Source organism: Rhinatrema bivittatum, chromosome 1 (genome assembly GCF_901001135.1).
Source record: "Rhinatrema bivittatum chromosome 1, aRhiBiv1.1, whole genome shotgun sequence".
Classification (NCBI taxonomy): Eukaryota; Metazoa; Chordata; class Amphibia; order Gymnophiona; family Rhinatrematidae; genus Rhinatrema; species Rhinatrema bivittatum.
The window spans coordinates 139,990,624-140,012,806 of NC_042615.1; the positions used below are offsets into that span (position 1 = coordinate 139,990,624).

Consider the following 22,183-nt stretch of genomic DNA (forward strand, 5'->3'; position numbering starts at 1 on the left):
GAGACTGTTGGTTGGAGTTATTTATTTTGGAGATCTATTTTTGAACAAGGGATTGCCATCTGTTCAGCCCTTGTTTCATGATGGAACTTGAGAGAGGTTATCCTCTGTATCGCTGCATGGTGCGACCTCATCTCGAGTATTGTGTTCAGCTCTGGTCACCACATCTCAAGAAAGATATAACAGAATTAGAAAAGGTACAGAGAAGGGTGACCAGGAAAAGAAAGGGGCTGGAACAAATCCCCTATGAAGAAAGGATAAAGAGGTTAGGACTTCAGCTTGGAGAAGAGATGGCTGAGGGGAGATACGATAGAGGTCCATAAAATAATGAGTAGAAAGGCATGAGTAAATGTTAATCAGTTGTTTACACTTTCAAAAAAGTACAAACACCAGGGGATACACAATTAAGTTATTGGGTAATACATTTAAAACTAAATAAGAAACTAATAAGAAATTATTATTATTGTTCAACTGTTCTATGTAAAGCCCACTACTCTTTTTGGGCATTTAAAAGTTGTATGTAAACCGGATTGATTTGTAGTTCCTACAAGAACTTCGGTCTATAAAAATTAAAAATAAATAAATAAATAAATAAATAAGAGAAAATATGTTTTACTTAATGCATAATTAAGCTGTTGCCAGAGGATGTGGTGAAAGCTATTAGTATAGCTACGTTTAAAAAAGGTTTGGACAAGTTCCTGGAGGAAAAGTCCATTAACAATTATTAAGGGTAAGTTGCAGAGGTTCACTGTTTATTCTTGGGACAAGCAGCTTGGAATCTATCTACCCCTTGGGATCCTGCCAGGTACTTGTGACCTGACTTGGTCACTGTTGGAAACAGGATGCTGGGCTTGATGGACCCTTGGTCTGACCCAGTATGGCAAGCCTTATGTTCTTATTCTACCCTGCAAGAAAAAGGAAATCTAGAGTTGAACACTGGTTCAACTGGGAGAAGAACTACTAGGGGAATTACCATGGACAAAGAGAATATTGCTTTTTTGATCATCATCTTTCTGATCCTGTTCCTAATTTTTTTCCATACTGGTCTGGATTCTTATTTTCAAACTTTAAGTAAATTTTCTTTGAACACTATTCTTAGACTTTGTGGTTATTTGCTAATTGAATCCCCCGTGGACATACGTTGCCCACCTGAGAATACCACTTACTGGTGATCTGAAGAGTAGGGTGAGTGTGATTTTCATGACTGTATCTGTGACTACACCAGGGGCCCAGGAGGTTAATCCTCCCCCCACCAGATAAACCCCGATGTGTCCAGGGGCTCTTGCAAAGCATGTATACGAAAAGGCAAGGCCCGGGATATGGAAGAGCAGCCTGGGGAACTTTGTGACCCCCCCTAAATTTACTACACCTCAGAAAGGGGGGAGAGCAACACATAGTTTTGTATCTCATTACTTCATTATCATCGTTTTTGTGTTAAAATGCATGCAGGTTAGTTTACATGCATTAAAAGCAGTTAACATGTGTAAACTAGCTTGCACATGTTACCAGCAATTTTAATGTACATTAATGCTTGTTAGTACATTGGCCCCTGAGTGTGCGCTTCCAGTTGCTGATTGGCTGCAGGTTATTGGATGGACCACTATGAAGTAACAGTGTTGTGATTTCAGCAGAAAGATCCGTTCATTTTTGACATATCAATTAGATTTAGGTGAAACTGAGGTCCAGGGTAGGAGGTAAGCAGTTAAACTAAAGAAGGCGGAACATTTGCCTTCACAAATGGAATCTATCAAAAAGAAAGTAGAAGGGAAAATAGTGTAAGAAACGGCTATAATAGCATGGTGGGTGCCACTTAATGCCCCTTATGCTGAATGTGCGCCAGCCGGGAAAAGTCACCTGGGGCAAATATCTCTGTGGTGGATGTGGCTTGGGAAACAAAAGCAAAGTTAAGAATTTAAATTCTAAGAAATATAAAAGAAAACTGGATTCAAACCTGTTTCCATATGATGACCAGAACAATCAGTGAGATGATCACAATCACCAGCAGTACCAGAACTGCCGCAGCCACTGTTAATTCAGAGCGTAGCGCTGCAAAAACACACAACAAACAACTACAATATTCATTTACCCATTGATGGAATGCATATTTTAAACTCCTTGGAATACTGGAATTGTTTTTTGGTATAGGACTTTTCTATATTAAAATCATCTATGAATGCCACCAAACTCATAATATGTTTTAAAATATAAATTATGTGTGAATTCAGAGGTACCTGAAATTAATGTGTGAATTTATTAAGCTGTTATTTAAAATGGAAACCTCAGCAGAACAGTAACTATAAACTTAAAACATTGCTACACTCAGGGATAAATCGTTAAAGGTACGTGCGGGCGCAGATTTGTTCGCGCAACCCGGCGCAAACAAATCTACGCCCGATTTTATAACATGCGCATGCTGCTGCACGCATGTTATAAAATCCAGGGTCGGCGCGCAGGGGGGTGCACAATTGTGCAACTTGTGCACACCGAGCCGAGCAGCCTGCTTCCGTTCCCTCTGCCTCCCCCACCTTATCCTCCCTTCCCCTATCTAACCCACCCCCCAGCCCTACCTAAATCCCCCTCCTAACCTTTATTGAAGAAGTTACATCTGCCTCTGGGCAGGTGTAACTTGTGCACGCCAGCTCTCCAACCCCAGGCACGGCGGCAGTGCCAGAGGCCTCGGCCCCGCCCCGGCACGCCCCCAGGCCGGTGCCCCGCCCACATCCCCGCCCCCGGAACGCCCCCTTTTGCAAGCCCCGGGACTTACGTGCCTCCCGGGGCTTGCGTGCGCCGCTGAGCCTATGCAAGATAGGCTTGGTGCGCGCAGGGGGAGTCAGGGGTAGGTTTTCAGGGGTTGCGCGCGTATCTTACGCGTGTAACCCTTTGAAAATCTACCCTTCAGGGAACAAATAATGCAAAATATACTATAAAATAAGATCTATGCCTTGATGGTCATCATGACCCCTTACTATTGTTCAATTGTTTGTTATGATTGATTTGTCTAGTATGTTATTTATATGTTAATGTTGTTCTATGTTTTATATGTTAGCCACTTTCAATGTCTTTGGAAAATGTGGATTACAAATTAATAAACGGAATACAATTTTGATGATTTTACGTATATTTTTATAACAGTTCCTAGTTACTAGTAAATGAATATAAAGTGATGCATGCATTTTATTGCTGATACTTACCTGGCACTTTTCTCAGAAACAGGTTAACAACTCATTTTAACACGTTTGTGCAATACTGAATTCATAACAATACATTCAAAAGGAATCTAAAACAGGGTTATGGTTCTCTAGGTGTGACTTTAACCAGTGGTAATTGAGCAAATGTCAGATCTGAAAATTGCATTTTCTTGTTGGCGGAATATTGTTGAAGTAAATTGCTTCTACAACATTTCCATCCATCCTGCCAGCTTAACTTGCATTGGCTTTACAGAAGGTCACCTGCCCCATTCTCTAACTAAAAGGAGGATTTGCTGAGACATTAGTCACCATAACTAGAAAATTAATGTTGGGTACTCCTGAACAGGAAGAAAGCACTGGCAAATGGTGGGTGGAATAATCCAGCACACATACTGCTTCTCTCTTGGTCAAAAAATTATGAACAATGAATTTTGCTTCGGTGTCTAATTTAAGATTCATGCAAAATCTCTCGCAATTTACATCCCTCGGCAAGGAAATGCTACACGCACACAAAAATCCACCAAAATGATACAAATAATTTCCTTTCAGAATTTTGAAGTAGCTTAAGTTTTGCGCAAGGTATTGGTTTGGCGTTAAAACAAAATCCTGCACAGAACAAAAATTGCACTTACTAAAAGATGTGTAAATGGTGCCACCGGCCTTTTTCTCACTTATTAAATCAGGAGCTTAATGCCATTGGGCTTTGGCTGGTATTCTTTCTGCAGAGCTTGGGGCCCAAAGTGATTATGCTAATCCTTTATACTCACTGGGAGCCACCAGCTTCAGTTCCCGAGCTACGGCACCAAGATCATTCTTTGCTATGCATCGGATTGCTAGAGTTTCTTCTACTTTCTGGAAGGTCACCTGACTTTCCACTGTGTTCTCATCATCCAGATGTGTCTCCATGCTAATATCTGAAGCATTGGTTGTCAGAGGAGCCCAAGAGCTATCATCATTGCACCTGAAAAAAACACATTCTAGTCATTAGATAGAAGGTAGTCGTTAGATATGTTCTATAGGTCAAGAACATACACATGAGGTAAATTAAGGAAAAATGTCAACATTTGTAAACAGAATAAAAGCAGCATTTTCTCTCACTTTGTAATGCCTTTGCAAACCATCCATTCCACCATAGGGACAGGCATTCCTTTTGCCAAACATTCCACTGTCTGCCCTCCAGTAGACCCATGGTGATCATCTACCAGATTTAAAATCAAAGCTGGAACTGCAAACGAACACAAACAGCATCCATTACAATGGTTTCTTAAATTCTCAGCCTGACCATGACCTGATAAGTATTAGCAAAGAAGTGTACAACAATTTCCCTGCATAGTAAACCGGAGGAAATGCCCAAATAAAACATGAAAGGCCCCTCTCACTCTTTTTCTTCTCACATGCACAAATGGAATGGAATACAGTGTTTGAAAACATCAACTACTTTTTGGACATTCATGGTTATTATAAAAACTAATTGCTCATTGTTTTCCAGATTACTGGAAATCAATAATTAAGAGGTTTCTCTACTTACGACCTATGGAAAATGATATTTAGTAAATGTGACTTAAATTTTTCTGGTATTTATTTTTGAAAGCAAAACTAAACTAAGGAAGCCAAAGTTCAAATATACATAGACAAAGAGAAGAGAGAACGTTTAGGAGATCCTGAAGCTATTCATCATCTCAACCCTGTTAATGAAAATAGGCATCATAGCCCTGTTCAATTCAACCCAATTACACCAGGGGAAAAACAATCTTAACCACTTGCCCCTTTTTTTTTTTTACTTTTTTTTAAACAAAAATGTTCTGTATTTCAGAAACTACTGTAATAGTGGAAAAAATATGTACAATTATTGCAAAACATGTTATGTAATAATTATGCTTCTGTTCTATTCTCATTCAATTCTTATCTGCTTTACAGAAGGGCCCTCTGTAGATATTTAAATTCACACCCATACAAGAGTTCTTAGTTTAGTTCTCTCAGCTGGAGTATGGTGAAAAAAAACCAAAGGTCTGCAAGCAAGTCATTGAAAAGTTTGCACATGGTTAACAAAGAACTGTTTAATGGATTGGAATTTACATGTTTATGGAGGATATGTTTGCAAAGCAGACAAGAACTGAATATGAACAATTTGTTTTTAACAATGTTTTGCAATAATTGCACATAATATTTCGAACTGTTAATTTTTGGAGCACAGAACATTTTTGTTTAAAAAAATTGTAAATCATTTGTAAAAAATAATTATTATTTTTTTTAAATTAAAATAGATTTGCACAAATGGGATGAAACAATGTGATTTGCTTTATCCTATCAGCTAAAACCATCGCTAACAGTGAAACTGGGTTGGCTTGAACCTATTTTCCTTAACAGGGTTGTCATGAATAGCTTTGGGCTCTTAAGAAGATTGAATCTTTCAATGTTCTCTGCTCATTGGATGTGATTCTGGCAGCAAATGTGATATGACATGATTAAAAGTTGCTTTCGGAGCCAGAATCAATGATTTACTTCTAGTGAGATTTTATTTATGAAAGAAACCTGGATCAGCTCTGTCTTCAGACACTAGCAGGTCTCCCTACCCCAGCAGATTTAGCACCGCTGGAGTTTTGCCAGGCGTAATCTCTGTGCAGCACGCTAAGCTTCTCTTGTTAAAGGCATACCTTTAATTTGCAGTGAAAATGTGTAACTTTGTGTCTCATCCCCATTCTGAGCTACAATAGTATAGAATCCACTGTCTTCTTCTTTGGTACGAATCAGTTTTAATCTACTTTCATACCTGCAACAACAACAACAAAAAAAGTTTACTTTTCTTTACTAAATATTAGTAAGGCAACAATAAGATTTTTTGCAAACGCAGAATGGGCCGGACCAGCGGTTGAGCGGCAGAGCTGCACAATACAGCAGTTCAGTTCTCAGCTCGGGTCTTTTATTCCCTGGGTTGGTCAGGGCTGGGAGTGCTGTAGAATCAGAATTCTCAGTCTCTGGGGGAGGGGGCCATCGTCCCGCAATGGCCACACTTAATGGCCAGGTTTAAGGCCCATGATTTCAGAATTGTGGAAGGAACCCTGATGCATGGCCCATGACCCCAGCAGAGCATCGTTGTTACAATAAATTCACCTACAAGTTAGAAGGCACCATAAGATAGGGAAAAATAATCCTTGGTTCATTGCATGGTATTGAATCCCAGCCCCACTTTTAATTGAGCTAGAAACGCAAAGGAACAGTTGGAAACTACCAGCATTCTGTTAGGTGCCGCGGGTGGCCACAGTCGACCCCTCCTACCTCCTCCCCGGGCGTTGGCAGTTGCGCGGTGGCAGAGAGTCACTCCCGCCGCAAGCCTTGGCCCTCTTCCACACCCGCGGGTCCGGTGCCGCACTCTGAAACTGCAGGGACGATTCCCGACCCTTCTCTTCGTGGCACCAGGCTACAAGCGTCTGTTCCTGCAGCCTACGTCAGGCAGGGCCCTCCCTAGATGCATGGGCCAGCTCACCTTGATGCAGCCCAGCCTCTTGGATGACATCAGGAGCCAGGTACTACTTATGGGAGCCTCCTCTTCCTGTTCCTGGACTTGGCAACTAGTCTGCTTCAATTCAGTGAGGTGTTCAGTGCTTCATGAGTCCTGTTCCTGCCTTCCGAGTCCTGTTCTTGCTTTCAGAGTCCTGTTCCTGCCTTCCGAGTCCTGCTCCTGCTCCTGTTCCTATCCTCCAGTTCCTTTGGACGGATCTTCTGACCTCAGACTGGCTTCAGTGACTCTTCTGGCTTCTGACCTCGGACTGGCTATCGGCAACTCTCTGGCTTCAGACTCTGGACTGGCTATCAGCGACTCTCAGGCTACCGACCCTGGGCTACTTATCATCATTGCTTCCAGCTGCGATTCCACCGTCTTCACAGGGGTCCACCTATGACCAGCCAGCCCCACAAACCCAAGGGCTCAATCCGCGGGGAACAGGGTTGGTATTGGTGAAGCTCCAGCCGGCCCCTGCATCAGTTCAGCCTCGCCTCCCGATGGTAGGAACCTGTGGGGGTTTACCCTCACAGGTAGCGCCAACTCCTCCTTGGGCAAAGGGTCCACATTCCCCTCCGTGAGCACAACAGATTGCCAAGTCCATGGACCCGGCAGAGGTCTCGGTCCATCAGGCCACTCCTGGCCTGGCACAGTGCATTCTGGAACAGCAGAAATTTTTGGAGACTCAGTCAACAGCCCTTGATCACCTGACCACTCGCTTGGATGCTGCCCCTTTGTCCGCCAAGTTAAGTCCCACTACTATGATTGACAAGCCTCGCCCTACAGTGCCATTGTCCGCACCTCCTCGGTTTTCTGGAGAACCTCGTATGTGCAAGGGTTTCTTGAATTTGTGCAATATGCATTTTTTTCTTCAACCTGTTTACTTTCCAGATGAGGTTACCAAAACCACTTATATCCTCTCGTTATTAGATGGGAAAGCCTTGGCTTAGGCGTCGCCCCTATGGGAAAGAGCCGATCCCATTCTATGTGACCTACCTAGGTTCTTAAACCTGTTCTGGTCAGTCTTCGATGATCCAGGTCAAAGGGCCACATCCAGATCTTCTCTGTTACACCTCCAGCAAGGTTCAGGAACCTTGTCTGACTACATCGTGAAGTTCAAAACCCTCGCCTCTGAGCTCCAATGGGACTTTAAGTGCCTCTGGGTCATCTTCCTGGAGGGTCTTAGCTCATGAATTAAAGATGAGCCAGGCGCCCGGGAATTACCTGAGTCCCTGGACTCATTAATTGATCTCACGGGTCACATGACCGTCATCTGCGAGAATGTTCGGCAAAGATTGAAAAAGCCCGGAGAATCATGCCCAGTCCAATTCGGATTCACTGCATGTCTTCTCCTATACCTGACAACATCCCATGCTATGCCATCATGTCCGGTCGATTCAGGAGATATCCAGGCCAAGGTCCTGCAGGAGGACTTCTTCTAGGTCTGACCTCGCCCGCTCCTCCAGTGACTCTGCCTGTCACCATCAAGGAAAACAGCTAGGAATTTCATACCCTGGTCGTTGTGGACTCAGGGCCCGGGAGCATCTTTATCCTGAGACAACTGGTAGAACACCTCCGGGTACCCACTGTCTGCTCTCCCAGGTAGAGGGAGAACCTCTACCTGGGAGAGTCGCATTTTCCACGACTCCTATTCAATTCCGCACTGGGTCGCTCCATGTCGAAAACCTACCTTTTTTTGTCTTAGTCAAAGCCATACATCCAGTGGTCCTTGGTCTGCCATGGCTTCAGCAGCACTCTCCACAATTTGATTGGGTTAGTCTACAACTCTCTTGCTGGGGCACCTCTTGCCATCACAAGTGCCTGGATTCCGTCAAGCCCATACAGTGTTTTTCCGCTATGGTATCCCTGCCAGACCTTCCTCCACAATCATTCATGGATCTTCTCAAAAAGGGCGGCAGATGTTTTGTCTCCTCAACGCTCATACGACTGCGCGATCAATTTGTTACCTAATTCGGAACCTCCCCGGGGCCCCGTCAATCCATTGTCCGTCTCAGAAACCCTGGCCATGTCTGAATATATTCAGGAGAACCTGGCAAAAGGCTTCATCCAGTCTTCTAAGTCACCCACCAGTGCGGGCTTTTTTTTTTGTGGGCAAGAAAGACAGTTCCCTCCGACCATGTATCGACTATCATGGTCTAAATGACATCACCATCAAAGATCGCTACCCGCTGCCTCTGATTTCTGAATTCTTTGATAGACTCCAAGGGGCAAGGATATTTACCAAGTTGGATCTCAAGGGAGCTTACAACCTAGTTCTCATCCGTCATTGTGACGAATGGAAAACAGCATTCAACACATGTGATGGGCACTTTGAGTACTTGGTCATGCCATTTGGCCTCTGTAATGCCCCAGCAGTGTTTCAAAACATGATGAATGAGGTCTTTAGGGACATGCTGTACCAATGTGTTGTAGTCTATTTAGATGACATCTTGGTGTTTTCTCACGATCTTCAAACCCACTGCCAAGATGTCAGCCAAATTCTTCAACGACTGCGGGAAAATCACTTATACACCAAATTGGAGAAATGCTGTTTTGAAAAAGGGACCATTCCATTCCTTGGATATATAGTCTCCAGTTAAGGCTTTCAAATGGACCCCCAGAAGACTATGAGCATCCAAAACTGGCCTCAACCTACTGGTCTCAAGGCCTTACAGAGGTTCCTCGGCTTCATGAACTACTATAGGTCATTTATTTTGCATTACTCAACTTTGACTGCCCCACTTACTGCCATGACATGCAAAGGGGCCAATCCTTCCCAATGGTCTCCAGAAGCCATGACTGCCTTTCAGGACCTCAAAGAGGCCTTTCTTTGAGAACCATGCATTTGCCACCCAGACCCACAGTGTCCATTCATCGTCGAGGTGGACACTTCTGATGTCAGAGTTGGGGCCGTACTTAGTCAGTACTCGACTAAGCACACATTACATCCCTGCTCCTTCTTCTCTTGGCGCTTTACTCTGGCTGAACGCAACTACGCAATCGGAGACAAGGAACTACTGGCTATAAAACTAGCTTTTGAAGAATGGCTCCCCTGGCTGGAAGGAGCACAGCATCAAATAATGATGTATACCGATCATAGGAACCTAGAATATCTCCATCACGCCCAACGGCTGAACCATCGTCAGGCCCGATGATTGCTGTTTTTTACATGATTTAATTTTGTGTTGCGATACCGTCCAAGTGACAAGAGTACTCGAGCCGATGCCCTCTCTTGCTCTTTCGTCCCGGAGGACGATCCAGAGGCTCCTCGGCATATCATTGACCCTGTTAGAGTACTGTTCTCCACTACTGTACCCGTACCTCGAGGGAAAACTGTGGTTCCCTGATAGCTTCGGTGAAAATTACTCCAATGGACGCATGATTCATTGATGGCAGAGCATCCTGATCAGGCCCAAATGCTTTCTACTCTGCTGAGATACTATTGGTGGCCCACGATCAAAAAAGACACACGGGCATACGTGGAAGCCTGCCCTACGTGTACCCGGCACAAGCCCCCTGTTGGTCATCCTTTGAGTCTTTTGTAGCCACTTCCGGCACCGGATGAACCATGGAGCCATATAGCTACTGACTTCATTGTGGACCTCCCCAACTCGAGTGGCAATAACACAATTTGGGTCACAGTAGACCGCTTCTCAAAGATGGCACACTTCGTGGCATTTCCGGGTCTGCCATCTGCCCCCATGTTAACCAACTTGTTCGTCTGGCATATCTTCAGGCTTCACGGATTGCCCAAACATATATTGTCCAACTACAGAGTCCAATTCACAGCTTGTTTTTGGAAATCCCTTTGTCGGAAGTTCAACATTTCTTTAGACCTGACTTCCGCATATCATCCCCAGGCTAATGGTCAGACGGAGAGAACCAATAGGACTCTTAAGCAGTTCCTTCGATCCTATGTGAATTCGCGGCAGAACAACTGGGCTGACCTCCTCCCTTGGGCAGAATTTGCATTGAATTCACCCCTATCCACCTCTACAGGATCCTCACTCTCCCAGGTGGTCTATGGATGCCAACCACTGCCTCCTCTACCACTTCCATTAGCGGTTCCGTCTCCCGCAGCTCAGGTGACCACTCAGGAGTTACACCAGTTATGGAACCACACCAAACAACTGCTTCAAAAGGCCGCTCAAACCTCCAAAAGGTTTTATCATACCCAACACTGGGAAGTGCCACGCTTCAAACCAAGGGCCATGGTCTGGTTAAGTACCGCTTCATACGACTCAAGCTACCATCGTTCCATTTCACACCCAGATACATTGGACCTTTTCTAGATCTTCGCCAACTGGGCCTGGTCACATACAGCCTTTGCTTGCCCTCATCCCTCAGAATCCACAATGCCTTTCACATATCACTTCTGAAACCTCTGGTCCTATCCGTCTTCTCCCGAAAGCCACCGGAACCTCAGGCCATGTCTTCTGAAGCGGATGTCATATACCAGGTTCAGGATGTACTGGATGTCAATAGAAGGGGAAAGAGATGGGTATACCTGCTGGCGTGGGAGGGCTTCTGCCCTGTGGAAAATAGTTGGGAGCCCATTGCCAATATCTTGGACAAGAACCTTCTCGTTCAGTTCCACCGGGCCCATCCTTCCAAACCAAAACCACCGGGAAGGCACCCTAAAGAGGGGGGTACTGTTAGGTGCCATGGCTGGCCACAGTCGGCCCCTCCTACCTCCTCCATGGGCGTTGGCAGTCGCACGGCGGTGGGGAGTCACTCCTGCCACAAGCCTCAAGCCTCCTCCACGCCCGCAGGTCCTGCCGCGGGATCGGTGCCACACTCCGCGGTGGCTGGGAAGATTCCTGACCCTCCTCTTTGTGGCACCAGGCCACAAGCCTCTGTTCCTGCAGCCCACATTGTGCAGGGCCCTCCCTAGATGCGTGGCCATGCTTCCTCTTATAGGAGCCTCCTCTTCCTGTTCCTCGACTTGGCAACAAGTCTGCTTCACTTCGGTAAGGTCTTCAGTGCTTCGTGAGTCCAGTTCCTGCCTTCCATGTCCTGTTCCTGCCTTCTGAGTCCTGTTCCTGCCTTCCGAGTCCTGTTCCTGCTCCTGTTCCCATCCTCCAGTTCCTTCGGATGGATCTTCTGGCTTCTGACCTCGAACTGGCTTTGGTGACTCTTCTGGCTTCTGACTTCGAACTGGCTATCGGCAACTCTCTGGCTTTGGACTCTGGACTGGCTATCGGTGACTCTCAGGCTTCCTACCCTGGGTTACTTATCATCATTGCTTCCAGCTGCGATTCCACCGTCTTCACAGGGGTCCACCTATGACCAGCCGGCCCCATGAACCCAAGGGCTCAACCCGTGGGGAACAGGGTTGGTATTGGTGAAGCTCCAGCCAGCCCCTGCATCAGTTCAGCCTCGCCTCCCAATGGTAGGGACCTGTGGGGTTTTACCCTCACAGGTAGCGCCAACTCCTCCTCGGGCAAAGGGTCCACATTCCCCTCCATGAGTACAACACATTCCCCCTACAACCACAAAATAAATTGCAGAATATTGTAATTTAACAAAAGGTAAAGCCTATTCACTAGATAACATAATACCAGCTACCTATGCTTCTGCTATAAATGTCTGTGCAATTATTTCATCTGAAGCTTCCAACCAAGGTCAAATTGAATAATGATTTAGAAGAGATTTAGGGACCTATTTCTAAAGTGCTTTAAACTTGGTTTTGAACTGTATTAATGTCAGTTTTTAAGGTGGGCATTATCCACCTATTTAAAACCCAATTACTAAAGGGCATGCTGCATTTAGTAAATACAGTATAAAAACCAGTTTGGCAAGGTATTTAACGCTAATGCATCATTGTTGTCGGTAGTCCATTATTTTTTTTTTTTTTTTTTTTTTTAATATCACTTATATTCCACTAATCCATGACAAAAATCTCAGCAGAGTATTAAAAAAAAAAAAAAACAGTGCATACATCAAAAAATCATAAAAGGAAATAGCATAATTCACTTGCAATAAAAAGGCAGCAACATAAACACAATAAACATCAAATAATCATAACAATAATTCAAAAAAATCACAAGTGATAATATACAAAAACATTAAGCATGGAATAATCAAGACATATGAAAACGTATAAACACAAAAAAATCTGTTAAAAGCCTGGGTAAAAAGCAAAGCTTTAATTTTTTTCCCAAAAGTCATGTAACAATTCACAGATCTAAGCTTAGAGGGTAAAGTAATCCATAAAATTGGAGTGTTAGTGTTACTTGAAGGGAGTTCTGAACACCTCCACCACCATTAAGGCCCCACCCGCATGGCCCAAGTAACCTCCTCCAACCCCACTTCAAAAGTAAAAGTTTCTGTTAGGCTGATGGTTCCTCCCTCCCTGGTTGTATCTCCCACCCCTGAATCAAAAGTATGGGTTGACTATGCTATGATTGAATCTCTTCAGTCAGGTTATTCCCCCACCTACACCATTTGCAGGTGTCAGATAGTGAAAGCAGGACAAAGAAGACCTCCCTAATACCCCACTTACTAGCCAGTGCCATTTCTTTTGAGTCAGTGGATTGGGAGAGAGGCCTTCTGTCTCCTGCCCCCATCGTCAATTAGACATTTATGGGCAAAGTTGGTGGGAAGCTAGTACCTAGCCTAGGAGAAGAAGAGAGGCCAGGGAGGGTCAATCAGACTATGATAGGCCCTTAAATACAGGGTGGCGGTTACCATAAGTTCACCAGAGATGCTTACTTTAAGCTTGAGGGGGCAGTGGAAGTGGGGGAAGTACCACTGGTCTGGTAATGGCCCTTACTCTAGAAGTGAGGTGGAGGTGGTGAAGTACTTGAGGCCACAGGGGTCTTGATGTTAATATAGGGGCTGGGGGAGTTAATAGCTATTTGAGGACATGGGGTAGGTACCCTGATGTTGACTTGGCTGGTGGGTTACTTGAAGCCACATGGGCCTTGATATTGACACAATAGCTGGGGATGGGGAGCTATTTGAGAGCATGGGGAGGGAGCCTTCATGTTGACATAGGGAACATGGGGATCAGACCAACGATCTCCCTTCTTTTGCATTAGGAAAACTGGGCTACAGACAGTATTTTATGTGTACTTGGGTGGGGGATAACCATATCAGGAGGTGCATTAACCTATCAAGTCATCCAATGTGAAAAGTGTTAGCAATGGTTTCAGCTGATAGAATAAAAGAAATCACTTTGTGTCATCCCATTTGTGAAAATATGCTTTAATATTAATAAGCTACTTTACATTCATTTGTATATGACACAGCTAATAGAATGCTTTTCACATTAGTCTGCATTATGACTGCACTAACATTAAATTAAACTAGCAATGTAAAAGTGTGTTAAATAACACAGTCATTACTACATGTTTTAGGGTGATAGTGCATTTTAGCATGTATTTAGAATGTGTTACTTGTGTTAGCATTGACACACTTTAATAAATATGCCCCTTAATTTGGTGATGCAATTAAGCAGCATTTGTTATGAATCATATTCAATAAACAATAACAGAAAATGTCAGTCATAGACCTAATTTACACAGGGTGTTTACCCATGTGTAAGCTATCAATTAAACAATCTCTGCACAGAAAGCACCCAACAGCACCAAAGATTTCTGTATGTGACAGATCTTACATGAACAAAGTCCTGAACAGATAATGTTGTGCCATGATTTTGTTCGCAAAGTAGCATCAGCACAACCAGAGTAAATAAATCATGGTATGTGGAGAAGCACAAATTGGCAGAAGGCATGAGATGCTGGTGTCACATTATAGTTGGTTATATACTGATTATTTAAGTATAACTAGGCCCCAACCAAGGAAGACTCAACCACGCAGTCTGAATAGGAACAGGAAACTTCTTTATTACTTCCTAGAGTGGCCTCTGCTGCCCCATGACCTTTACTAACAACTTTATTAACACTATCTTTAGCTCAACATAACACTTCATATCACAGCTGGATGTCTTAGCTGGATGTCTTTAAGCTAAGACGAGAGTAACTATAACTAACCCATGGTAATTTCTTACCGGGTTTCTTCGGTTTCGATCATGGAAGCAATGATCTCTGTAAGGTTCTCAATCAGCGTCATATTGTCTTTCATCCAAAACACTTTGGGAGCTGGGTAGGCTTGCACATCCACTGTAAACTCTTTGACTTCATGCAGATTTGCCGATTCCAAAATTCCAAATTTGGGCTCCAGCCTAATGAATCCTTTTTCTGCAAAAATCATTTTTAAAAAGCTTGATAAACTATTTGTTTCTTGAACTGATTTGCTAAGAATGTTGTGTGCCTACGCAATAATTATCTTTGGGTACTTGTAATAATTGTGTCGTACCATGAACTGCAATAGAGATCCTCTTTATTTCCTTGGAATCCAGTGTGGCATGTGCGACTTCACATTCGTACTCTCCCGAGTCCTTCTCTGAAGCATTAGCAATGGTCAGGGTGTACTCTATCTTCAGGGATGGGACTTTGGTTTCATCAACTTGTATAGTACCTCTTCCTTTCTGCATTTAAAATAAAGTACACATGCATATTAAACAACCTTGCTCAACAAATAAAAATTAAAGAACTGCCTTGAATGAAGAGATAAGAAGCTCTTGATATGTACCCTAATAAATTCTGCACTCCAAAATAACAGTAAGTCAAGCAAAATTGTCAAACAGTTTCCACTTCTGCCCAGAGCTGGTTTTTCTGTTAGGTAAATTAGGTCGTTGCCTACATACAAAACTTTGGTGGGCAAAACACCAGAAACCTCCAGGTACCACCGGCCGACTTTTAAAGCACAACATTACAAGAGAGAAGGGAAGGGATTCTGGTTAGATGTGGAGAACAGAGCCCAAGAGGAAGCTAGTAGGGATGTGAATCGTTTTTTGACGATTTAAAATATCGTTCGATATATTTTAAATCGTCAAAAATCGTTAGAGCCGCGATACAATAACAATTCCCCCGATTTATCGTCAAAAAATCGTAAATCGGGGGAAGGGGGAGGGGAAGGGGGAGGGGAAGGGGGAGGGCGGGAAAACCGGCACACTAAAACAACCCTAAAACCCACTCCGACCCTTTAAAATAAATCCCCCACCCTCCCGAACCCCCCCAAAATGCCTTAAATTACCTGGGGTCCAGAGGAAGGGTCCCGGTGTGGATCTTTCCCTCTCGGACCTCCTTGCGTTGTAGAAATGGCGCCGGCGCTACCTTTGACCTGTCATATGACAGGTCAAAGGTAGCGCCGGCGCCATTTTGTTTTTTGTCCCCCGACGTCAGGAGATTAGGAGATCGCTCCCGGACCCCCAGGGACTTTTGGCCAGCTTGGGAGGGCCTCCTGACCCCCACAAGACTTGCCAAAAGTCCAGTGGGGGTCCGGAACGATCTCCTACCGCGAATCGTTGTTCCGTACGGAAAAACGATTCGACTGCAGGAGGTCGTTCCGGACCCCCGCTGGACCCCCAGGGACTTTTGGCCAGCTTGGGGGGGCCTCCTGACCCCCACAAGACTTGCCAAAAGTCCAGCGGGGGTCCGGAACGACCTCCTGCAGTCGAATCATGTTGCCATATGGCCGGCGCCATTTTGCGCCGGCCATACGGCAACTGGACCCCAGGTAATTTAAGGCATTTTGGGGGGGTTCGGGAGGGTGGGGGATTTATTTTAAAGGGTCGGGGTGGGTTTTAGGGATGTTTTAGTGTGCCGGTTTTCGATTTACACGATTTACACGATTTACACGATATTTTAAAAACCCAAACTGCGACGATCCGATTCCCTCCCCCTCCCAGCCAAAATCGATCATTAAGACGATCGATCACACGATTCACATCTCTAGAAGCTAGGTGGGTAGGGAGAATTGTGGAGAGAGTGTACTTGGCAGGCGGAGAGAGAGGGGGATACTGGGCACGTGAGGATGGGGAGGAGAGAGAGAGAGAGAGAGGATTCTGGGCAGGCAGGTGGTTGAGAGAGGATGCTGGCCACCGTAAAATGGGGGCAAAGAAATGTGGGTGATGCTGGTGTGCTGAGCAGGGCACAAAGGGGAGAAAGAGGAAGATGCTGAAGGGGGAATAGAGAAAGGAGGGATGATGAACAGAAAGAGAGAAGGGATGTTGGCATTGTGGATGGGGAAATTGAGAGATGCAGGAGCTGGCAGAAGGTGAGAAAAGAGAGGTGGAGGGCAGGGCTCAAAATTGAAGGATTGCTCATGGTGCCTTTTACCAGTCACCAGCTCTGCTTCTGCCAGTTGTTCTTTTTGCCCTAGAGATCTTCCCCTTCCTTTTCCACCTTGGCTCCATCTATAAATATTGAAATTAGTAAGGGCAAATTATGAGGCAAGGGAAAGGAAAAGAAGACGCCTTCCATTTGGTAGCCTCTTGTTGCAAATATCCTCTGAATCTCTTGGCAAAACTCTGTTCCAACACTGAAAGGTCCAGCAAATCTTCCATGTGCTAGCAACTTTGTTAGCAGCGCAACCACTTGGTGGCAGGGTTTGCAAGAGGAGTATTATAGCATCACACCATACACATATTTGCAAATGTATATGCATGTGTAAAATAGATCAGCATTTACCAATAATTGCTACGATTATCAAGCACTGATCAGGTGATTTTCGCATGCCCCATGCCCTGTGCAATTTCCAGTTTCAGCCCAGTGCTGTCCTTGAGGCAATGTGTGGCTCCTTGAGCAATGAGACGTCCGTTCCCTCCTCAAATGCAATCACAGAAGGGGCCCCCAGATGGAAAACCAAACTGGTAACAGAATTCAGTTTTGCTTTCATTAACAAAAGTGGCACTAACCATGCTTCCAGGATACTTCCATTCTAAATCGACTACTTCATTGTCCAGGACCACGCATTTAATTGCGATGTTTTCCCCGGTTTTGAACACAGTCTTCGAGGCCTCAATGTGGACTGGAATCTCTCGTGTAGCTAGAAGGAAGTGTGGGGAAAGCAGAATGCTTTCAAATCATTTCTTCTTTCTATTCGCCTGCGCAGAAAGCTCAAAAAAAAGTGCAAAGTGCTTGCATACTTTAGCCTGCATTTTCAAAGTGGACTTGTGTACCATTGCGCGTGTGTGCATCTACGTGCAGGAAGCGATGCCCACATTTACGCGCACACCATCACTTCCCCACCCTAACCCTGCATCCAGGGATGCCTGTACACATAGAAGAATGGGTGAAATTAATTCTGTGAGTACTTTTATGCATACAACCCCAAAGGCAATTTTCAAAGGGCCTATATACACATGTAAAATGGCATTTTACACGCATATATGCTATTGAAAATTCATTCTGATAGCGGTATCTGTGGTCTTAAGGCATATCTTGCCATATCTCTAACAGGAAAAAAAAATGGCGGAAGATAGAAAGGGGAGAGTGTAAGTGATAGAGTGATAGAAGAAAAGTGTAAAGACGTAAGATGAGACATAGGGAGCGAGAAGAGAGATGTCACAGAGAGATGAGAGAGAAGAGCAAAAGAATAGATGGAGATAAGGGGAGATGGAGGATTAGGAAGGTACAAAGAGGGTGAGAGATGTGTGGGGGGGGGGGGAGTTGGAAAGGGAAAAATTAAGAAAAGATGAGGAGGATTGAGAAGTAATGAGGAGAAGAGGAACTGGAGGGATGAGAGACACATGAAGGCAGAACTGGAAAAAAAAAATCACAGGTGCCAGGTCATTCAAGAGCTGAACCTTTGCTGTCTGCTGCTTTGTGCTCCCCAGAAATCACGGCACTGGCCCCAGGAGAAGACAACTCCCTACTTGGCCCCCTGCCACTGGGCTGCCCAGAAAAGAAAAAGGTTGCTGAGGCCCGGAGCTGCCACATTTTAAAAAAAAAATAGGCTGAGGGTAGGCTCTGCAAGGGAAGAGAATAGAGGAAGGGAAAGAAAATGGGAAACATCGGAAGGAAAAAAAGAAAAAAGCAACAGAAATAAAAGATGACATAAAAATTGGAAAAAAAAAAAAAGCATGCAGGGGAAGGTGGAGGCAGCAAAGAGATTTAAAGAAGCATTTTTGCCTGGCTCTTGAAACTTTTGACAGAATCCTAATTTTTTCAAAAGAATTTCTAGCCCTTCCCGTAGTGCATAGGAGAGAAAGTGAGAAGGGAGCGAGCTAAAGAGGTAGTAGAAATAAGAGCAGGCAAAGCATGGTCTTTGTTTAGGTCTCCTGCTGGTCTGAATTTTTTGCTTATGGATAATGCTTCTGTTTATGGGTTGCTGCTGTTTGTCTCACTGTCTGAGTTTTAGATAAACAGCAGAATGTTGTTGTTTTTATGTGTTTTGTTGCTCGCTGCTATGAGCTAATGGAAAAGCATGTCATAAGTTTGCTAAATAAAAAAACAGAGGAGGGGGTGACGTGGAAGAGAAGAATCCTTGTCAGAGAAATGGACGGGGAGGGAGACAAGAAACGAGACGCAGAAGGAGTTAAAATGGAAAAGAGGATCAGGAAAAGAAATCAGGAGAGGACAGACAAGTTGAAAGTACAGGAGAGACTAAAAAAAAAATGTATGATGAGGAAAAACAAACTTCACATAACTAAAATAAAACAAGTTTATTTGCAGTTTAGATGTCAAGGTATGTGACTTATGTAAGTTTTACATTATAATATGTGGGAGGGTAATTTTAAAAACATTTTACCTCTGTAACTAAGCAATTACCCGGGAGTAATTGTGGGTTGAAAATGATCCTCCCCATGGGGGTGAAAGGTGCAGATATTGTTACTCATAGCATAAAAGGGTGGGGGCCAGGGTGAGAGGCGGCAGGGCTGGCTGACAATTCACAGGGGATTTCCTGCGCTTGATTTTCAGTATGCGCTTTGCATCTGCCACCAGCCCTCAAATGCCCAAAGGAAAACTCCACAGGGAGTTTCCTTTTGAACCTTTGCTTGCTGTCCCCTCCGGCACAAAGTAACCCAGGAGCCAGCAAGCTCTGCATATATTTTCTGAATCACGTGTAATAATTAACCAACAGCACTGCTTTATCCTCTGCTCAGCATTATCTGTGCTGCTGCTGCAGCACACCACAGCAAGTGCTCCAGACGTGGCTCCCAGATGTGGCTCTCGGCACCATCCCAATCCCTCTGGTTTCCCACCACAGGATTCCGGATCAGAGCCGGACTCTATGGGGCAGTTTTCTAACTATCTGCACTGAGATTGAAATCTGTGCATATTTTTGACCTGTGGACTTTGCAGCAATCCTCAAAGCAAACGTCCATGCATACTTTCACTTCGAAACTTGTCCCCAGGTGCAAAGTCACTGTAGTCATGTGCACCTGCTTTCTCTGCAGGCAGATCTTTGCTGGAAAAGCATGCATGAAGATCTGAAAATGCCACCCACTTGTGACCAAAACCCACCCTGGGGAACACCTCTTCTCCGTGTGGCTAAAAGCTGCATTGAGGGAAGGAAATGCTCTGATGGCTGATTAATGCCAGAAAGACACTTTCAAAATTGTCCTCTGGATGTGAATGTGGGTGGGGGGACTGAGCCAGAAGCTTTAGTGGCCCAGTTTCAATCTCTGTGAATGACTCGGTGGCCACACCTTAGCAAACTTACTAAAATTCAAAGCTGAATCCTTGAGCAGACTGTCTGAAAAGTCAAATGATTCTTTGCTGTATTTAGTTTATTCCATTGTTAGATTACCTTTCCAAAGGTGCAAGATAAAGGGCTCCGTTTGGAACTCTATGCCATTGATTGTTTTGCAAACATACGACCCTGCTGGAAAGTGGCCAAGAAAGCCCAGCTTGCTGTCATAGGAGGCGTTCACTAGCTTGGGCTCCTCCATTTTCATCAAGGTGACCTTGGCTTTGGGATCCGTGGCACGGCAGGGAATGACGGCCTCTTCATATTCTTCCACGACAACAAAATGATCCAGGATCGAAGAGGGGACAAAGGCTACCGCTGGATCTATTACAAAAAATAAAAATAAAAACAAATAAAAAAAACTTGCATCTTGTTTTTAAAAAGTCTGTAATCTTCCCATACCTGCAATGTGTAGTGCATTATGCACCAAATGCTGTTCAATACATTTTCAATTTCATGATATTTTGGTGGATTAGTTTAAATCCTAGACTGTAAGTTGCATAGCCCTGCAGAGAATCAAAGACCTTATTTAAAAAAAAAAAAAAAAAAAGACCCTTACTCACCCTTTCCCATTGTAAACATATGAGAAGCAATTTATAAAATCTGTGTGGCGCCTGCAGAGGGATTTTCAAAAGAAAAACTCCCTGCGTATATTTTATTCCCTCCACCCTGAATCCCTTTCCTGGGCCAGGCCCTTTTTAATGGGTCTAAAACTAGACATACTGTACTTTTCTCCACATGCACAGGAGCAATGTTCAAAAGGCGTTTTTTTGTTTTTTTATCAGGAACGCACAACTTTATGTGTTAAAGCTTTCAAAAATTGCCTTCCTCAAGGTTAATTGCTATCGTTTAATACTGTTCTACTGTTTATTAATTGTGCTAACAACAACACCCATCTATCTTTCTCTATAGTTTTCTTTTTTTCAAATTAAATGTGAGATGTTAAAAATTCTGTAAACAATCACTGATCCTCACATAAGGAAGCAACAGAGGAAGCAGTTTCTCATGGGCAATACAACAAATACAAATTTGGTACAACAAAGGCATAGAAGTTGATTCAGCTTTACAGCCCAATAGAAACAACCAGTTTTTGACATTATGGAACAAATGCTTTTACAGTGAAGCATTTGGTGGTCAGAGATTAGTTTTCCAGATATTTTGACTACATTACTAAACTTAACAAAAGTAATAATCATGTGGTGATTTGCAGAATCTGTGACCTAAAGTAGAACCTAATTCTACTGAGCACCATTCCTGCCTTTCTAGATTCAAGGTACTCATGATGGAAATTCACATGATAATGGTGATTATAGGCACTTGTCATAGCAGATGATGGCAGATAAAAACAAACTGGCCCATCCAGTTTGCCCAGTTATCCTGGTCTACACTGCTAAGTTGCCAAATGCAGAAGCTGCGCTATTTGTAGATAGCACTCTTTATCTAGGTCACTTTTTGTTGTCTGACTCTTCTTTGGTTCTCTACCATCCTGGATAGATGATCATACAAGTTTCCACACTAAATTCAGTCCTCCCCATTCCCTCCCACTCATGCCCCACCACCAAGCTCTGTAATAATCTAAAACACTACCAAAATTAGCAAGGCTGTTTCCCAAATATCTAGCCACCGGTGGCCCCATAGCCTTGCTGGGTGACACTTAAGCCATCATCCACCTGCCAGCATTGATGTAGTTGGTTTATGGGAACTTGTAGCTTCCTAGTTGTCATCTGACTATTCTGTGGCCTGCAGTGTTGCTAGAGCATGCTTCCTTTATCCGTGCTTTGTGTTCTCCTTCTCACCTCTCCCCTTGCTTCTGCTCTTGAAAAAGTCAAAGGTGGGTTATTTGCAATAATGCAACCTCTTACCCTTATTCGCACCATTTCTGTCCTGAGAATGTCTGAATTCTTTCACAGTACTGTTTTCCACCACCTCTGGTGATTCTTCTCCTTAGGCAATCAAG

The 22,183-nt window shown here is 44.1% G+C and overlaps 1 protein-coding gene across 2 annotated transcripts in view; it reads right to left on the reverse strand.

The window, feature by feature from the left end:
• The window catches only part of PDGFRA (platelet derived growth factor receptor alpha), an 83,783-nt gene that overhangs the window by 31,557 nt on the left and 30,043 nt on the right, over positions 1-22,183 (reverse strand). For both annotated transcript variants that reach the window (XM_029587569.1, XM_029587563.1), the window contains exons 4-11: positions 20,287-20,550; positions 17,450-17,580; positions 15,007-15,178; positions 14,699-14,888; positions 5,840-5,955; positions 4,284-4,410; positions 3,953-4,146; positions 1,949-2,043 (exon numbers count right to left, since the gene is read on the reverse strand). In XM_029587569.1, the coding sequence (XP_029443429.1) occupies positions 1,949-2,043; positions 3,953-4,146; positions 4,284-4,410; positions 5,840-5,955; positions 14,699-14,888; positions 15,007-15,178; positions 17,450-17,580; positions 20,287-20,550 (1,289 nt within the window). The remainder of the gene's footprint in view (positions 1-1,948; positions 2,044-3,952; positions 4,147-4,283; positions 4,411-5,839; positions 5,956-14,698; positions 14,889-15,006; positions 15,179-17,449; positions 17,581-20,286; positions 20,551-22,183) is intronic.